The 17,507-nt window shown below is 36.8% G+C and overlaps 1 protein-coding gene across 2 annotated transcripts in view; it reads right to left on the bottom strand.

Moving 5' to 3' along the window:
- Nucleotides 1-15,940: 15,940 nt before the first annotated feature.
- The window catches only part of LOC128621366 (rho-associated protein kinase 2), a 60,415-nt gene continuing 58,848 nt past the window's right edge, over nt 15,941-17,507 (bottom strand). For both annotated transcript variants that reach the window (XM_053647087.1, XM_053647094.1), the window contains one exon: nt 15,941-16,912. In XM_053647087.1, the coding sequence (XP_053503062.1) occupies nt 16,909-16,912 (4 nt within the window). In that variant the 3' untranslated portion in view covers nt 15,941-16,908. The remainder of the gene's footprint in view (nt 16,913-17,507) is intronic.

Genomic DNA, 17,507 nt, shown 5'->3' with positions numbered 1-17,507 from the left:
ATTACATTAGGACTTAGGTTCTAAGTCTAAGGAACATTAATGTGCAAAATGTTTTCCACAGTTTTCCACAGTCAGCCAACTAGTTACTAGTAGTTTTGGCACTGGGCAGGTACCAAGTCCTGCTGGAAAAGGAAATCAACATCTCTATAAAGCTTGTCAACAGATGGAAGCATGTTGTTGAATTAAAGGAAAACACCCCTTTTGAAACACATTAAATATTATTGATGTGTTTAATGATTCTGATGCTCATTTATTGGTTGGTGCTGTATTTTCCTTACTGCTGTAAGAGGTTAGTGGTTGTGTGCCATGCTGGCATCACAGCAAGAAATTGCTAGCCTTGTTATAACAGTGTTTAGTAGAAGAAAAACAATTGCAAACATAAGTGATAACAGATCAGGTTTTGCTGTTAGCTCAAAAACAAATGAGCAAGAGCTTCTTTTCCCTGCAACATTCAATGTCGTTTTAATGAGAAGGCCAAGTTCCATAATGTTCAAAGTTCAAAAATATTGTTATAGTGTATTAAAAAGACAGATTTTTCACTGTTTTCATTGTCCTCCATGTTTGTTTTTCTCACTTGCCACTCACAGTCCCCACAACTTGCAAGCTCATTGATTGGGATGCAAAGAAGTGCTTGACCACTGAAAAGTTTAACATTTAGCATTTTCCATTTTGGAAGCATTCTTCTGTGACCACATTCCTCTCACATTACCGCAGAATTACATGACAAATGTGCATTAACGACTGAAAAAAAAAATCTCTCATGTGAAAACATCCTAAGGATAAAATCTCACCCACTCTCACAATTTCTTTGCTTAGTCCTACAGGATCCCAGTCCTAAAGCGTTATCCTAGAATGTGACAGGGTCTGTTGTGTTCTACCTGAAGCACAAAAGGCAACCTCAAACTTTCACATCCAGTGTTACGTTAATCACATACTGCTTGTCCAGGTGCACAACCTTTGTATTGAAATTGTACAATAAGTTGCTGTTAATTGTGGGTACAAGTTTTTTTAATCATCAGGTTGGATGTCAAAAGGCCTCTGATTTCACATGTTTATTTCTAAAATTTGGCTGAAAGTTATGCATCTTTGACATCAGTGTTTTTGAGTCATTAAGATTCTCCTTCACAATCCTCATGGCTGTCCTTGACTGGCCAGCACTGGCACACTTGGCCGAGACACATTAGTGTTTAAATATCTGTCTCATTTATCCATTATCAACTTGCACACCTTTATATGTAAGTTTTAGGCTTATAAATTATAGAGCAATCTATAACAATGTTATTGCAGAATGACCTCTGGGCTGTAGTGACTCAGCAATATGCTTTTCAATGCACATTATTAATATCAATAAAATTTATGCAGACTGTTATCTTTTATTTTAAATCCATAAAACAAGTGTGTTAACATGTTAAATTTGTCCTCTGTTGTAGTGTGCTGTAATCTAGGCAAAAGTATTCACCTCTTAAGAGTGATATACATGAAATTTTCACCAGACTTTGGTATTAACTCAAGAAATGTACAAATATAAAGAAATCCAATCATTAAAGTCCAGAAATGAAATTATACTTAATAAAGAGGAATGACATAGGAAAAATGTATTGAACACGCTAACTGAAATTTATTTAATACTTAGTGGAGAAGCCTTTGTTTGTAATGACAGCTTCAAGATGATTCCTGTATGAAGAAATTAATTGGCTGCAGTATTCAAGTGTGATTTTGGCCCATTCTTCTAAACATATTGTCTTTAAATCATGTTCAGTTGGATTCAAGCCAGGTAATTTACTGGGCCATTCTAACGCCTTGATTTTTTTTTTCTCTGAAACCAATTGAGAGTTTTCTTTGCTGTATGCTTTGGATCGTTGTTCTGCTGGAAGTCCACGCATGTCTCATCTTCATCATCCTGGTGGATGGCAGCAGATTCTTCTCAAGAATCTCTCAGTAAAGGGCTCCATTCATCGTTCCTTCAATTATATGAAGTCTGCCAGTACTATGCGATGAAAAACAGCCCCACACCATGATGCTTCCACCTCCAAACTTCACTGTTGATATAGTGTTTTTAGGGTGATGTGCAGTGCCATTTCTTCTCCAAACATGGTGTATAATATGACAGCCAAAAAGTTAAATTTTGCTCTTGTCTGACCAGATTACACTCTCCCAGTATTTCATAGGGTTGTCTAAATGAATTATAGCAAACTTTAAATGAGCTTTGACATGCCTTTTCTTTAGTAATGGAGTCTTGTGGGGTGAGCGTGAGCAGTGGAGTGCATTGCCTATTGTTTTCTCTGTGACGATGGCGCCTGCTAGATGGAACTCTTTCTGAGTGGTCCTTGGCTCTTGGGTTACTCTTCTGACTATTCTTCTGACTCTCTGGTCAGAAATCTTGCGAGGAGCTCCTGTGCGTGGCCGGTTGATGATGGAGTGATGTTGCTTCCACTTGTGGATAATGGCCCCAATGGTGCTTACTGGAGGATTCGGAAGTTTTGAAATACGTCTGTATCCGATTCCATCAATATGGTTTGCAAGAGTAAGGCTGGAAGGGTCTTGAGAGAACTCTTTGCTTTTACCCATCATGAGAGGTTTCTTGTGTGACACCTTGGTAACAAAAAGCCTTTTTATAGATCATCAGTTTACTAACCCAGCTAATATTAATTCGCACTGATAGGACATATAAATACTTAAGGATTTCAGCTGGTTCCTTGCCTTACCTTGCCTTGGAGAACTGCTTTTTCTTAGCGTGTTCAATACTTCTTTCCTGTGTCATTCCACTTTATTACACATAACTTTATTTATGGACTTTAATGTTGTGAATTCTTTATATTTGCGGAATTAATCTATAAAGGCCAAAATCACACCTGAATACTGCGGCTGATTAATTCCCCCACTGTACTTATACATGGGAGTGAGGATGGCCCTCATTTTTAGAACTGCAAATTCGCAAACTACAGATTTATCTTCTCTTTTTGGTACCATTTCCTCCTGCCTTACATTGTCACTCCTTGGTAATTTTTGCACTTGGCCAAGCAGCTTTCAGCCTCTTAATTAATGATAGCATGTTTGGCTGTTCATGTGTGTGTTTGCTCTGTTGATCTTTGGTCATATTATAATGCTTGAATGAGCCATTCTGTTCTAACACAGAAATTTATGTTGTAATAATAAAAGCTATTACTGGGGAGAGTTAACACAACAAACATCAAGCTTGCTAATTGTTATGCTACTTATTTGCCAACCAGCCAATTAGCAAGCTGTCTGATTAACTGCCTAGTCAGCATGCTTGTTCTGTACATAGGGTGAATTATATAAACCAGACAAATCACCAAGGAAATCAAGGACATTGTTCTTGCTATCTAGTAAAGTTGTGCTGCAGGTGACCTCTGGTTTTCTGAGTCTGGAAGGGAAGGGTTTACTTACTTTAGGGTTTAAAAAAAATTATTGGAGCTATGAGGAGTGAGACTGGCAACCAAGAATGATTCAAGGATGACTAGAAGTGAAGCCATTATTTCAACCAGAACCACAAAAGTGTGTAAATGATGCTCTTTAATCTTGAGATCATTTTGTCTGACACCCGTTTCCCGTGTCTGATGTGCTCTTCATGCAATGCTTCACTCGTGCCTCGGTTTGCGTGTAGTTTATTGTGGCCACATTTTACATTCCTTGCTGCTTAGTAATGCTTCTCCATGCACACCTGATAAATCAGGAAATGTTTAATTAACAAAATTGGCCATGCATGACAGAATACTTGGAGGAGGGGCCATAAGAGGAGCAGGTGCTCGGCTTTGAGTAATAAATTACTGGCCTTTCCCATTTCTTCATCCATGGCTAAGTGTAATTGGGTACTTGCATGCTGTTGTGACATGCTGATAGGTGGAACATGCATTTGTTAGTAGTGTGAAGGGATTTTTTAAGGTACATCGTTCACCTCATTCACAGTGTCATTTGTGAAGATCACTGATGTTTAATTCACAAGTATAGTAGTTATTAAGCTTATTTACATTTATGCATTTTTTCCCAGTTTTTTTCAGAATCCAATCTAAATATCTGGCTTTTTGATGAGCGATGTAAATCTTTTCTGGATGATTAAAATGCTTCTGTAAGATGATTGGAGAATCAGGAGACCAAGAGACAGGGTATAGTCAAAGAGATGGTTTATTATGCGCACAGAGACACCCTGGCACGACAGCATTTCGTAGTCTCAATCTTAGTCCAAACACTAGTTGGATACAGTTGGCTTTTATACTCAGCTGTATGTGCATACCTCATACTCAGGCAACATACCCAAGGCTAGTTAAGGAAAACATAAGATAAAAACTTAAGACAAAAGACAAAACACCTTGGAAAAAACATAATCAAGGAGAGAAACCCCCAAACTTAATAAGATAATGAGTAAGCAAAAAATTACATTGAACTGAACTTAAATGAGTGAATCATATTCATGGAAAATAAGGAAAATTCCCCCCTTTGGATAACCCTAAAATCATCCATTAAAGCAAGTTTAAACATTTTATACTATTCTACATTATAAAACAACTGGCCAGGTGATTATCCATCTACATATCCTCAAAGAAGGATAAGTCACACCCATTAACCATGTAACAAGCATGTTAGATTAAACGTAAAATCATATTAAATGTAGACATTATCAACTGGAGTTAGGAAAACTGTGGTTTCTGCTACTTATGCCTGGGTCATGCTCTTAGAGACACACAGGAAGCAACAGCGAATTTAAACGTGACATAAATTAACAGGAGGGTGACAAATAACATCAGGAAACCCAGTAGAATTTCCCGGCCATATCGCCACCAGGAGCCTAGCCAGGCACGTAACCAATCACTGTTAACTGGATCAATAGCATTAACATGATCATGTAACTCACCTAGGTCATTAATGTATCGAGTCAAATTTAGAGTAGGGTCCAACACATCCGTACAGCACTCAGGACCTACCACTGCACAGGTAACTCCTTGTTATTTAAGATATATTTTAAGTATACTACTTTAAGATATAATCTAAAGCGACCCGTTTCTGCAAAATCATCATCCGATGTGATTGCAGTGTGTTGGATATGTTGACTAAGGATTGTGTAGTATCATTAGCCAATTTCTCGACTTCATGAGATAACATACAAATTTGATCAAGGCTAATCATAATACCATAATTAGGAAAAGAGCACCCAGAATTCTGCTCCAAAAGTTTGACTACAGGTGAGATACTCAACATAAGGACTTGGATCAGTTAGTGATGACAGCGAGATACTAAGGGGATCTCGCTGAACAGATTGAACATTCACAGCATTCACATATTGCATCTTAGCAGACACATGATCTTTTACATTTGAATCTATTTCTTTGGCCAAAAGAGTATCAACAAGATCACTGAGGTGTAAGGTATGCCAAGTCAGTTTCAAAATCAGCAGCACCTTGCGTAAGTCAGATTTCAAACCATCAGCCAACTGATTAAGGGGAGCACGGCTTCCAAGAACATCAGAAATGCAAGTCATCTCGTATCCCCCATACAGCATGAATGTCTGCGCATTACAGACTCGGTTTTATCTTGTTGACACTCAACAATTTTACGCCAACACTCGGACTACTGTGGACAGTAGTCCACAAAAACACAAATGCGCTCAAGGATACCCTCCATCCATTTCTGAACACCTCTGACCAATGCAAGTGACTGTTTTCATTCACAGTCGTTGTAAAAATTGGTCAATTTATCCACTTCAGTAGACAGAAATATTTGATAGCATATAGCAATAACATCAAGAGGATGCAGGTTGTACAACTTGATTTTACATGACATCAAAGTTAGAAATCGACTTATGTCCAGTTCTCTAGGATGTTTAAAATCCCTTGCCATTTTATCTACTTGCTCAGGGCTTAGCAGACATCACTGTCAACTGACATGTACCCTGTAAAAAAATTTCTGGTGGGATTTGAAGAAGGTGGTTGCAGCACACAAACCCAAGAATATTACTGAAATGGAGGCCATTGCTCATGAGGAATGGGTTAAGATTCCTCAGGAACGCTGCTAGAAGCTGGTGTGTGTCTATGCATCTCATTTGCAGCAGGTCGTAACATCAAAAGGGTGCTCTACTAAGTACTAAATATGCTTGCCATGAAGGGGTTGAATAATTTTGAGACTGGAGAAATCAGTCAGAAAGTTGCATTTTCAGTTGAATTTGGGGAAACCACTTGAAGCATTTGTTGTGTTGAACTATTTCAATTGCTTTTGTTTGATTTGTTCATTGCAAACAGCTGAAAGTCTGATAATAAACCTGATTTACAATGGGGGTTGAATAATTTTGATTGCAACTGTACAAAGTGGTGATGTCAAAGTCTGGCCTTAATCCAATAGAAGTATTGTGGAAGGACCTGAAGCAAGCAGTTCATGTGAGGAAACCCACCAACATCCCAGAGACGAAGCTGTTTTGTACTGAGGAATGGGGTAAAATTCCTCCAAGGAATTGACCAGGACTGATCAACAGTTACCGGAAACGTTTAGCTGCAGTTATTGCTGCATAAGGGGGTCACACCAGATACTGAAAACAGAGGTTCAACTACTTTTTCTACTCACAGATATGTAATATTGGATCATTTTTTGCATTAAATAAATGACCAAGTATGATATTTTTGTCTCGTTTGTTTAATTGGGTTCTCTTTATCTACTTTTTGACTTGAAAATCTGATGATGTTTTATGTCATATTTATGCAGAAATATAGAAATTTCTAGAATTGTAGAAGTAGTAGTAGTTGTTGTGTCACGTAATCCTTGTAATGAAGGTGAGGATGGATGCAAGTGCAGTTAAAGACATTTATTACAGAGAGAGGCAGGCAGACAAATCCAAAACGGTAATCAAAAGTGTGGTCTAATAACAGGCAAACGGCCAGGCGATTGGCAGACGGGCATAAACAGGGCAAGGCAAAACACAAAAGGAGAAACGAGAACAAGGTCAGTGAACATGAATCAAAATGAGAAACAAAGAACAACTGCTTGGTAAGGAGATAAACTCAATACTATGTGATGTGCTAAGAGACACGAGGGGTTTAAATGACAAATGTAATCATGGGTTAAACACAGGACAGCTGAAAAACAATGATGACACACATTCGGGGAAACAACCAATGATAAAACAGGGGTGGAGACAGAACATAACCATAACAAAAGCACGTGTCCAAAGTAAACAAAGTCAATGTCATTGAAGACCGAAAAGCGTGTGTTCGCTAAGGGCTCATGCCCTGGGCTCATGCTTCAAGCTTGCGCAATGGGCTCGCGCATCAAGTTTGTGCTTCAGATTTCCGAGCTCGAGGGGGAATTGTGACATGTCGTGACATGTTGTTATTGTTGTAGTAGAAGTCATTGTCATCTCTGGTCTGATGAGTTGCCTTCAGCTAAATAACTAATATAAATGTATTTGATATGATAAGCCACAACAGAGGATCTGGTACAGGTTCACGATTAGAAAATTAGAGCTGAACTACAGCTAGTATTTTTTCATACATTTATAATTATAATTTAATTACTCCACTGTATTTTTTCAAGTGCTCTGTATGGTCCATTGAAATACTCTGCTGTGACCACTTAATCAAAAGCAAGTGAAAGATAGTTGCAAGAAATACAGTCACAACTAAACACAATGGATGGAGTAAGCGCTAGTACATATCAGTGCTACAAATATTAGTCACACTGTGCAACTGAGTTGTGAGGGAATCTGTAGAACAACCAAAGCACACCAAACAAATATGAACACAGGGACAACAGGAACCTAGAGACGTCAAAGTTTTTAGACAACCTTATCTAATGGGTCATTTGCTACTAATGATGTAACTCTACAGAGTGGTTATTGAATTAAAAATGTGACAGTGGAATATAATTGCACAGAGAAAAGAGTGGAGCAATAGGATCTCCTGAAAATATCTTCATTCATTTCTGCAGCATATATATATATAAAAAAATATCAGAATGTCCTCCTGAATTGTAATTTAATTGAGCTGGAAATGTACTTAATGCACCTCTGTTCATTAATGTAAATGAGCAAATTATGTTTGTGAGCTTGTTTTTCTCTTTCCCTCTGTAGCTCTCTGCCTCCCCTCGTGTGTGTGTGTGTGTGTGTGTGTGTGTGTGTGTGTGTGTGTGTGTGTGTGTGTGTGTTTAACAGATCATCTCAGATAATAGCTATGAATTCAGTAACTGTCGTGTTCTTTTAGTCATGTTTTAGTGTTAATTGCATTGCAGATCTGGATCACTGCATCATTAACTACACACTATGAACTCCAAATCTTCATTATTGTTTATAACTGAGCATATTCATTCTCCTTCTAGATTTGTGACTATGGATTGACTAAAGGCCTGAGAAATAATTGAGTTAGAATTACCATTTTGTTGTAGTCTGTGGGCATATAATTAAACTTGTGCTGTAATCACTGTTGAGTTATTTTCAATCCAGTGATATACTTGAAACCTAAAATAAGAAAAATAATGTAAGAGAATGCACAAAAGGTTTTTATGTGTGGGGCTCTCCTTCAGCCTGTCAATCAATCCCATAATTCAATGCAACGTGATGTTGATTTCTCAGTCCTACTGGCTAGAGTCACTCTGATTTACAGAGATCAGGGCCAGTTTTGCTCTCCTACTGTGTAATCTGTTAATAATCCATTTTTTGTTAGAATATAATCATATACAGTACTGTGCTATAGTCTTAGGCACATGCAAAGAAATGCTGTAGAGCAAAGATGCCTTCAAAAATAATGAAATTAAATGTTTCTACATTAAAAGAAAAATATAAAGAGCAGTAAACAGTAATAAATGAAACAAAGCCAATATTTGTTTCACTGAGCATCCTGCAGAACCAGCTACAGTTCTTCTGGAGACTTTGACTTTCACATGTTCTTATTATTTTTTGCAGCAAACCCCAGCAGTCTTCATTATGTTTTTTGTCTGAAAAGTGTCTCTTACGTAATATACTGCTTTCTTTCCAGATTTTTGCTGGAAAACTAATGTTTGGAAATCTAAAATGTTTATTTTTTTTAACTGAATTGATAATGTAGAAGTCATAAAATAAAAATTTATAACAAAGTTTGCACACACAAAAAAATAGGGTGCATAAGACTTTTGCACAGTACTGTACGTGTTTGTTTCCCTTAGACTGTATTAATCAATTGAAGAATAAAAATCCATCACAAATGATGTGCATATACAGTACATCTTTCTAATTAACATGATCTTCAGTGGCTTTTATTTCATAATAAAACTCCAATTTGACTTCTGACAGTGGTGCCAGTGGGATTTAGTCCTCACTGCTAGCTTTTCACAGTAATAATGAACCAACCAACAAATGAAACCAGAATCACCAGAATTGTAAAGTGCATCACCAATATTTAAATTCAAACATATTTAATGTATTTCATTGTGGAGTTTTCCTTTAACCAGCTAGACTAGCTCCCCATACATTATTTTATTATTTTACCTACCACTTTTTAGCCTCTTACGTAACTAAATCTCTGAACCTTGTGGTTGGCAACGGCAATAAACCTCAACATCATGGTGCACTGTGTGTTGTATGGAAGGTGTGAGAGTAGGCATTTACTTTTTCATGAGACATTCACAAAGTATAAATGTCGAATGACTCCCTACTGGGCATACTGTGCACCAGACAGAGATTGGAAGCCATTATTTCATACCTGCTTCTATAAACAGTGCAAACAGTGCATTTGGGATTCAGTCAAATGTCTGAATCACAGAGTACTTTAGAGAATGAATAGTTAAAACATGATGGCTTATGATGCTGGCTGCATTTGCCCTTATCGATCAGTAGGACCATTTATTCAGTGGCTGGCTTATGTGGCCTTTATTTGTCACATTTTATAAGGAGGTTTAAGAGACTAGGTTTAGATTTTTAATTTAGATTAGATTTAAGAGTGTTTGTCAGTGAAAGATGATGTAATGCGCATTTAAATAAGCAGCCCAAGCAGGTAACCTACTTTCTAGCCTTCTGTGGAGTAACCAATTAAGATAATTCCTGCACAAATACTTTGAATCTTGAATGGCTCAACATTCACCATACAGTACACTGTGAATGCCATATATGTTGTAGAACATTTACAGTAAATAGGAAGTCTGTGCACTTAAACAGGGAGTCATTTGTGGCTTAGTCACTCTATTACAAATTCAGTTCAATTCAATTCAGTTTTATTTGTGTAGTGTTTTTAACAATGGACATTGTCTTAAAGCAGCTTTACAAAAATATATAAATACAGGATACAGATTTTAAGTGTGTGAATTTATCCCTCTTGAGCAAGCAAGTGGCAATGGTAGTGAGGAAAAACTCCCTAAGATGAAATGAGGAAGAAACCTTCAGAGGAATCCGACTCAGAAAGGAACCCATCCTCATCTGTCCACTGTTCACCAAAGGAGACCTGAGTGCAAAACTGCATGTGGTAATTGCAGTCCAAGCGGTACCATCCTAAGCAATCTCTAGGCTGTAGTATTTTATAATCAATGCAAAATTTTACTGGGAGCCAATGCAGTGTGGATAAGATCGGGGTGATGTGGTCATATTTTCTGATTCTAGTAAGGGCTCTTGCAGCTGCATTCTGGAATAACTGGAGCTTGTTTATGCTCCTACTGGAACAACCAGACAGTAAGGCATTACAGTAATCCAGCCTAGAGGTGACGAAAGCATGAACTAATATTTCCGCATCTTAGCAATATTTCTGAGATCAAAGAAGGCTATCCTACTAATATTATCTACATGAGCATCAAATGAAAGACTGGGGTCAATAATCACACCAAGGTCTTTTACTGTTGCACATGATGAAACAGAAAGGCCATCCAGAGTTACTGTGTAATCAGAAAGTTTACTTCTAGCTACATGTGGTTCTAGTAAAAGTACTTCTGTCTTGTCAGAATCAAGTAAAAGGAAATTAATAAGTATTTGTTAAACAGTATTCATTAAATACAGTTACATTTAAAAAGGCCAGTGTTGAGGTAGTGCACACACAAAAGAATAATGCTTCAGTGACTTATGCAATGCTCAGGTGAGTTCTTTGAGGCTGTTTGCGCTAGGTAATTATTATACACACAGTAAAGTGACAGTGTGTTACTTAAGTGATAAAATATTCACAGTAGCGGTAAGTGGATTGGGGCTGAAAGCTTCAGGAGGCTTAAAAGAGAAGGGAGTCAAAACGAAATACAAAAGGATTAATATGAGTGAAAGTATTACGGAAAGTTTTGGACATCTCTGGGTAATTATGGTCTCATTTTATGCATAAAGTCAGAAAAATAATAGTAAACTAAAGTGACATTTATTATTGGAATGTATATCACAGCACTATTGAATTCTATAAGAAATAAAAAATAAAGTGTATTTGCTGATATAGTGACCTCTGTAGTTATTTATTTATTTAGCATTTTTAGAAGAAATCTCCAGTGTCAGCGCTTTTTAACAGTCAGGGGTAAAACTGTATCTTTAATATCTCTGACTTAAAAAAGTCTTCAAGATGGAGGATTTTGTGGTTTCTCTGTAACGTGACAAGCTGCATTTTTGTCTTACTAACTTCAAAAGCGAGAAAAAAAGCCAGGCAACAAAATTGTTGATAATGGTTGATAAAGAGCAACCTAGATGTGAAGCGATTAGTATTTGTCTTTATTTAACGTTAATCATGTTTATTGATGTAAACACCAACACATTAAATATTAATCATTGAAATGCACAATGATTTTTGCCTCCACATTGAATTTTTTATTTTCCTGGTATACCAAATAACGCCAATGACCCCATACAGGATTATCACACTAGAAATCAAGTGTCTGTTTAATTACAGGCTATCCTTCTGCTTTAATATTAAATCCACAAGCATGATACAGAAAGCTGTTTTGTTTCATTTAACCCAGATCACAGTTTGTCTGTGAAAAAAATCAGTGCTGCCTGGGCTTCACATAAAGGCTATTGATGTGCCCATAAAGCACATAGTTGGACTGGACACAAAGCAGCAGAAGATAAAGAGGTGGTCTGAATGCCACGCGATACAACTACGACTTCTCACGTGATGCAAATACATGCATTATACTTCCATGTCCATAGATTATAAGAATATCCCTTGCTGTTATTTGATGTTCCATCAGATGATTGTTTTGGCACAAGTAAGCGCCAAAGCATGGACATTGGACATTGACACACACACACACACACACACACACACACACACACACACATGCCTCCTCTTCCACACACACCATTCAGTGACTCTATAATACAATATTCTGTTAACAATAGGGACTGACATTTTCCAAAATCAGCTTGGGAGCCTTGGAATTGTCAAGGTCAAAAAGTGTGTGTCCGTGTGTGTGTGTGAGAGAGAGAGAGACAGAAAGAGTGAGTGAGTGAGTGAGTGAGTGAGAGAGAGAGTTATTTCCATAGCAAAATGGCCAAGATTTGTGACGTGAATGGCTGTCATTGTTGATCGGGGTTGAGTATAGAGGTTTGACGAAGCTTGTATAGCCGACTATGTGAGTGAGCCTAAAATTCTCATAAAGCATCCAAGAAAGTGGAAGACACTCACACCCTGCAGACACCCAATTTGGACTTTCAACTAAACACTATATTTACTGTATAGTATTTGAATAATATAAGCATATTACAGAAGCATGTAGGTTTGTGAAATCTGAGCTCAGGAGGTGTCGTGCTCGTAGTAATGAAGTCTCATTAGTAAGTGATGGTGTGTGTTTGTAAGCGAAGCACTAAACCATGCTGCCATTACAGCTTTGTTTAACTCCCATCAGTCATCTCTGTGTGTTTGTGTGTGTGTGTGTGTGTGTGTGTGTGTGTGTGTGTGTGACAGAGAGAGCGAGAGAGAGATGATGCACACTGCCAAAGTAAAACTGTGCTCAAGTCCAGTACACAATGGCAGGAAAGGTATTAGACTACCAAAGAAGGGAAAACATGATGGAATAAGAGATGAAAGAGGTTGAAGGAGCAGAATTACAGGGCAAATCAGTTAAAGTCATGAGAGTGTTTTCTGCCCATTCCTCTGACAGGACTCAGGGCATGGTTTCATTTTCATAAGTAACCTCCCCACGGGACTGGCTAGCTTTAATAGAGTTGCTGTAAATCTCTCACACACTCATATTCTCTCTCTCTCTCTCTCTCTCTCTCTCTCTCTCTCTCTCTCTCTCTCACTCACTCATTTTTAAAACACTAAAATATACATATGAACATGTAAAGGTCTTTCTTGACCTTCTGCAGGTTAAAATGCAACCTTAAAATGTTTATAGTGAAATATTTGGTGTGTATTTTGTGGCGATAATTTGTTGGATGGTGCTGTATTTTCATGATGGAAGTATTAGTGGGAAAGTTGAAGCTTTGGAAGCAAATGAGGAGGTGATACAGCTGGACAGAATAAAGCACTAAAGCACCACTGCATCTCTCTGTTTAGGATAAGAGGTAGCACTAAATCCCTCTGCACCACTATCAGCAATGTGCTGAAATCATTTTGGGTAATGTAGGAAAATAATAACCAAAGTGAAAATGGTCCAAAATTTCAATGAATGACATTTAAAGCAAAAAAAAGTCAACTTAAAATTTCATTACAAAATAAATATGTATAAATGAAGAGTACATAGGAATTATAAATATTGATATGGAAGTCATTCAGGCTGGATTTTTCCTTTATTAACAACTAGTGACATTTTTATGACATTTTTCTATGCTGTAGGACATGCTGTAGCCTTTGAATGAAAATCTGGCACCACCAACTGGTAAAAACAAGCTTCTGAACTCTCAAATCCATGCAAACCTTCACCTCAGTATGCTGTAGAAATGGTGCACTGTTCAGAACTGTGCAAAAATCCTTTAATTGTTCAACGGCTTGGGTTGAGCCTGAGGGCTGTCAGGACTAGATGTTGTTTAATTTATACATTAATATAAGTCATTTATTATCCATTATCAATCCATCTGTACTGCTTCTGTACTGCTTATAGTACCAACACAGGGTCACGGGCAGCCTGGAGTCCATCCCAGGGAACTCAGGCACAAGGCGGGGGACAACCTGCACGGGGTGCCAAACCATCGCAGGTCATTAATTATGACGATGATGATGTTGATTATTATTATTATAACTTTTAATTAAAATGACTAAAAACCTGGACAGATGTCCCTCAGTGTTGCAAGAAAAAGTGCCACTGAAGCTGTAGCACGTGAAGTCGGCTAGTCTGATACTGATTTTTCCCTGATTGTGATTTTCCATTGTAAACTATCAAGATAGATGATTTAATCATTCAGAACTTTTAGCCTAAAACAGACAGGAAAACAAACGTTTGATTATTTTGTAACTATTTGAACCTATTTGATCTCAAAAATATGTATAGTAGTTCCTTATAGTATAGACTTTGCATCTTATTAAAACCCACTTTGCTTGTCTTGATTCATAACATATAAAGAGCAGCTACAGTTACATAATAAGATTACCATTCTTTCTCCTTCTCTCTCTCTGAGCGAGGCAGAAGTAATGTTCCGAAGTCTCAGTATAGAACTGCACCTGTTTGAACTCATAGCATGAAAAGGTCAGGTGGAAATGGTGCTATTTTGGAATTTAGGGAGGGGAGGGGGGGAAGAGATTTGGTGCTTGGGTTTTGTTAATAACTGTAAATGTTTTTTGTTGATGAGTGGGATAAATGGCACTGATATTTGCACATTTTCACACCATGTATTTATTAGTGCTTTTCTCTCTGAAGGTTGCAATTTGCATTTGCAGGTTTTGAAACTTTGTAAGGAAAGAATTCAAGTAACTTTGTCCTTTTGTAGCTATGTTGTATTTGTTACATGTGAGAAACCTAAGTCCAAATTTAACTTGGATTTAGCAGTTCTGAAATCTTAAATATTAAAAATACTCCACTGTGCGGCCCAATCTGATGTGTTGATTGTCCTGAATCATGACTGACTAGGCTAGGCTGTTAAATGCTATTTATACCACGACACTTTTAATTTCTCGAATGTTGATTCCTATAACAGCACGGCTTATCGTTTCTGTACTAAGAACTCATACACAAGGACTTGTGTGGGTCATGTTCCATATAATCTAAGGCTCATTAAGAAACATAAGAAACAGATGTTAAAAAAAAACTGTTGCTATTTAGTCAAGAAAACCATATTATTGTTGATATGAATTGTTTTTTTGTGAGGATATATTTATATAACATTTCTGGAAATATTCATGGGTGTCAGCCACAGGATTCATAGTTTCTCTTGTAATGACAAGATGCGTTTTTTTGTATTATAATACTGTATAAGTGATAACAGGAACTAACTTGGATCACAGATGTTCTACAGTATTAAATGTAACTATAAATGGTTAAAATGATAACATGTCATTTATTAATAAGCTAACTTAATATTGATAATATAAATAAGGTTAATATGCTGTAATTGGTGGAAAATTGCTGTGGTATTATAGGGGAAAAAAATCCTTTTGGGACATAAGAAAATAATCTACTTCAGGGTGGTAACAATAACCCTGCTTTATGTCGGGCCACTTCACACCACTCCAGCATGGCTTATTTACCTGTTTCAATTCAATTCAATTATAACAGATCTAGAAGCAGTTACAAACAGTGCTTTTTAAAATTCCTCATATTAAACTATTTTTGAGCGGAATTTAATTAATTTAATGGTAGTCACATTTACCATATTTACACCTACAGTTTTAAAATCAGGGTCTGTTATAAACTGGCGGACTGCAGTTCGTAAGTTGATCTAGAAAAGTATTTTAGCAGACCTAAGTGAGAAAATACAGTGTATGTTAAAAAAACAAAAAAACAAAAACAAAAACAAAAAAACTTCCCAACAACTCCAGTTTTCTAATCCTGAACCAGTTCGGCTTCTGTAGCAGATCCTCCGTTGCAGTTTATCCAATCACATGTGTTTATGTCTATTATTGATGATGGAAAGTCATCAGAGTCATCTTTTATTGATCCAATTTAGTCTGATAAGTGAAATGGAAAGAACAACAAAAAAAAAAACAACCCAGATTATTTAAGGACAATTTAAAAACAAAGTCTAAAAGAGATGTGAATGTGTTAATGTGATGCACCGGTGCAAAACAAAACATAACCACATTTGTATGGTGAAACTGGATTAACTGAATACCTGTGATCTATACTAATGTAGTTCTTATGCATTTGTTCTAAACATGCATAGTGTGTGTGTGTGTGTGTGTGTGTGTGTGTGTGTGCATACATGCTTGTATGTATGTATGTAATTAATTAATGTCACCCTTTTTTTCTATTCAATTCTGTCTTCTGATAAAGTATTTAGTCAGTGGCCTCTTCGTTCTACTGCACACATCATGGTTAAAGAAAAACATTTAGACCAACACTGCATATTCTGCTTTGTACTGTAGGTAGTTCCAGAGTTATGAACTGACAAGGCTTGCAACGCTTGAAGTAAACCTGTGCAGTGGAGTGCATCTTTAAAACAAAACTCAAAATGTTTTGCCTATTTTTTCTTTCTTTCAAATATATACCACAGTCCAGCTCTTTCTGAAGCATTAAATAATCTTTAACAGTAAAAATGTAGTGTTTGCAATGCACTGCATGAGTGTTTCCCTTACAGAAATAGATCATATTTGAATATACAAATCCATTGTGTCATATTTCTAATTATCCATACACACACACATAAGCAGCCATACTGTATAACCAAACATAACATTTTCATACTTTTATGCATTTTCACACTGTAATATTATTGCTGTAAAATGTTTAGTATAAGGCACATCTTCAGGTATGCTAATTTACAGAGTGTTGATTGGCAGTGTGTCTACAATACGTCATTGTTTTCACGTCCTTTGTTTTCTGTATTGTCTGTTGTGCTGCAGCATCTGCTACATGACGCTGAGTGCAATCCAGTATCCATTAAGGTTAGCTGTGGAAGCAGAAGCAGAAGGAATTTGTTTAGCATGTGGTTTATGAATAGTAACAACCAGAGCATGCTGTATGAAAACAGTTCAGCCTGGAAATTAATGTACCAGAGTCATGCATCAAATGCAGTCACACACATACACACACGCACACAAAACGAGGCGTCACATTTGCTCTGCTACAACCAAACTTCCACAAAGGTAACATTAAAACACATTAAAGGAATATTCCAGATCTCTATAAACCATATATGTAGCATATACTGTATGTGACAGAATTTCCACATATTTCACTGTACTCAATTAAACAGCCCAAAGTCTGTTTAATTGAAATTCAGCTATAATGGAAGTCTAAAGGCAGTTGTGGAAGTAAGTCCATAATGTTTTACATGTCATACACACCTATGTACTGCAAATTGGAAGTACAAATGTAAAGCTGTACGTGTGACATTTTAGCCAACTTTTCATTACTTTAGCAACAAGGTAAAATGTAAGTCTATAATTATTCATATTTTTCTTAAGATTTTGTAATATTCATGTCCATTTCTGAAAGAATGAATTATACAAATTTACAAACTTATGCCACACAAATGATCAGTG

The sequence above is a fragment of the Ictalurus furcatus genome, chromosome 2, assembly GCF_023375685.1.
Source record: "Ictalurus furcatus strain D&B chromosome 2, Billie_1.0, whole genome shotgun sequence".
Classification (NCBI taxonomy): Eukaryota; Metazoa; Chordata; class Actinopteri; order Siluriformes; family Ictaluridae; genus Ictalurus; species Ictalurus furcatus.
The sequence above is the reverse complement of the archived record's forward strand: the minus strand, read 5'-3'. Positions and strand labels throughout refer to the sequence as shown.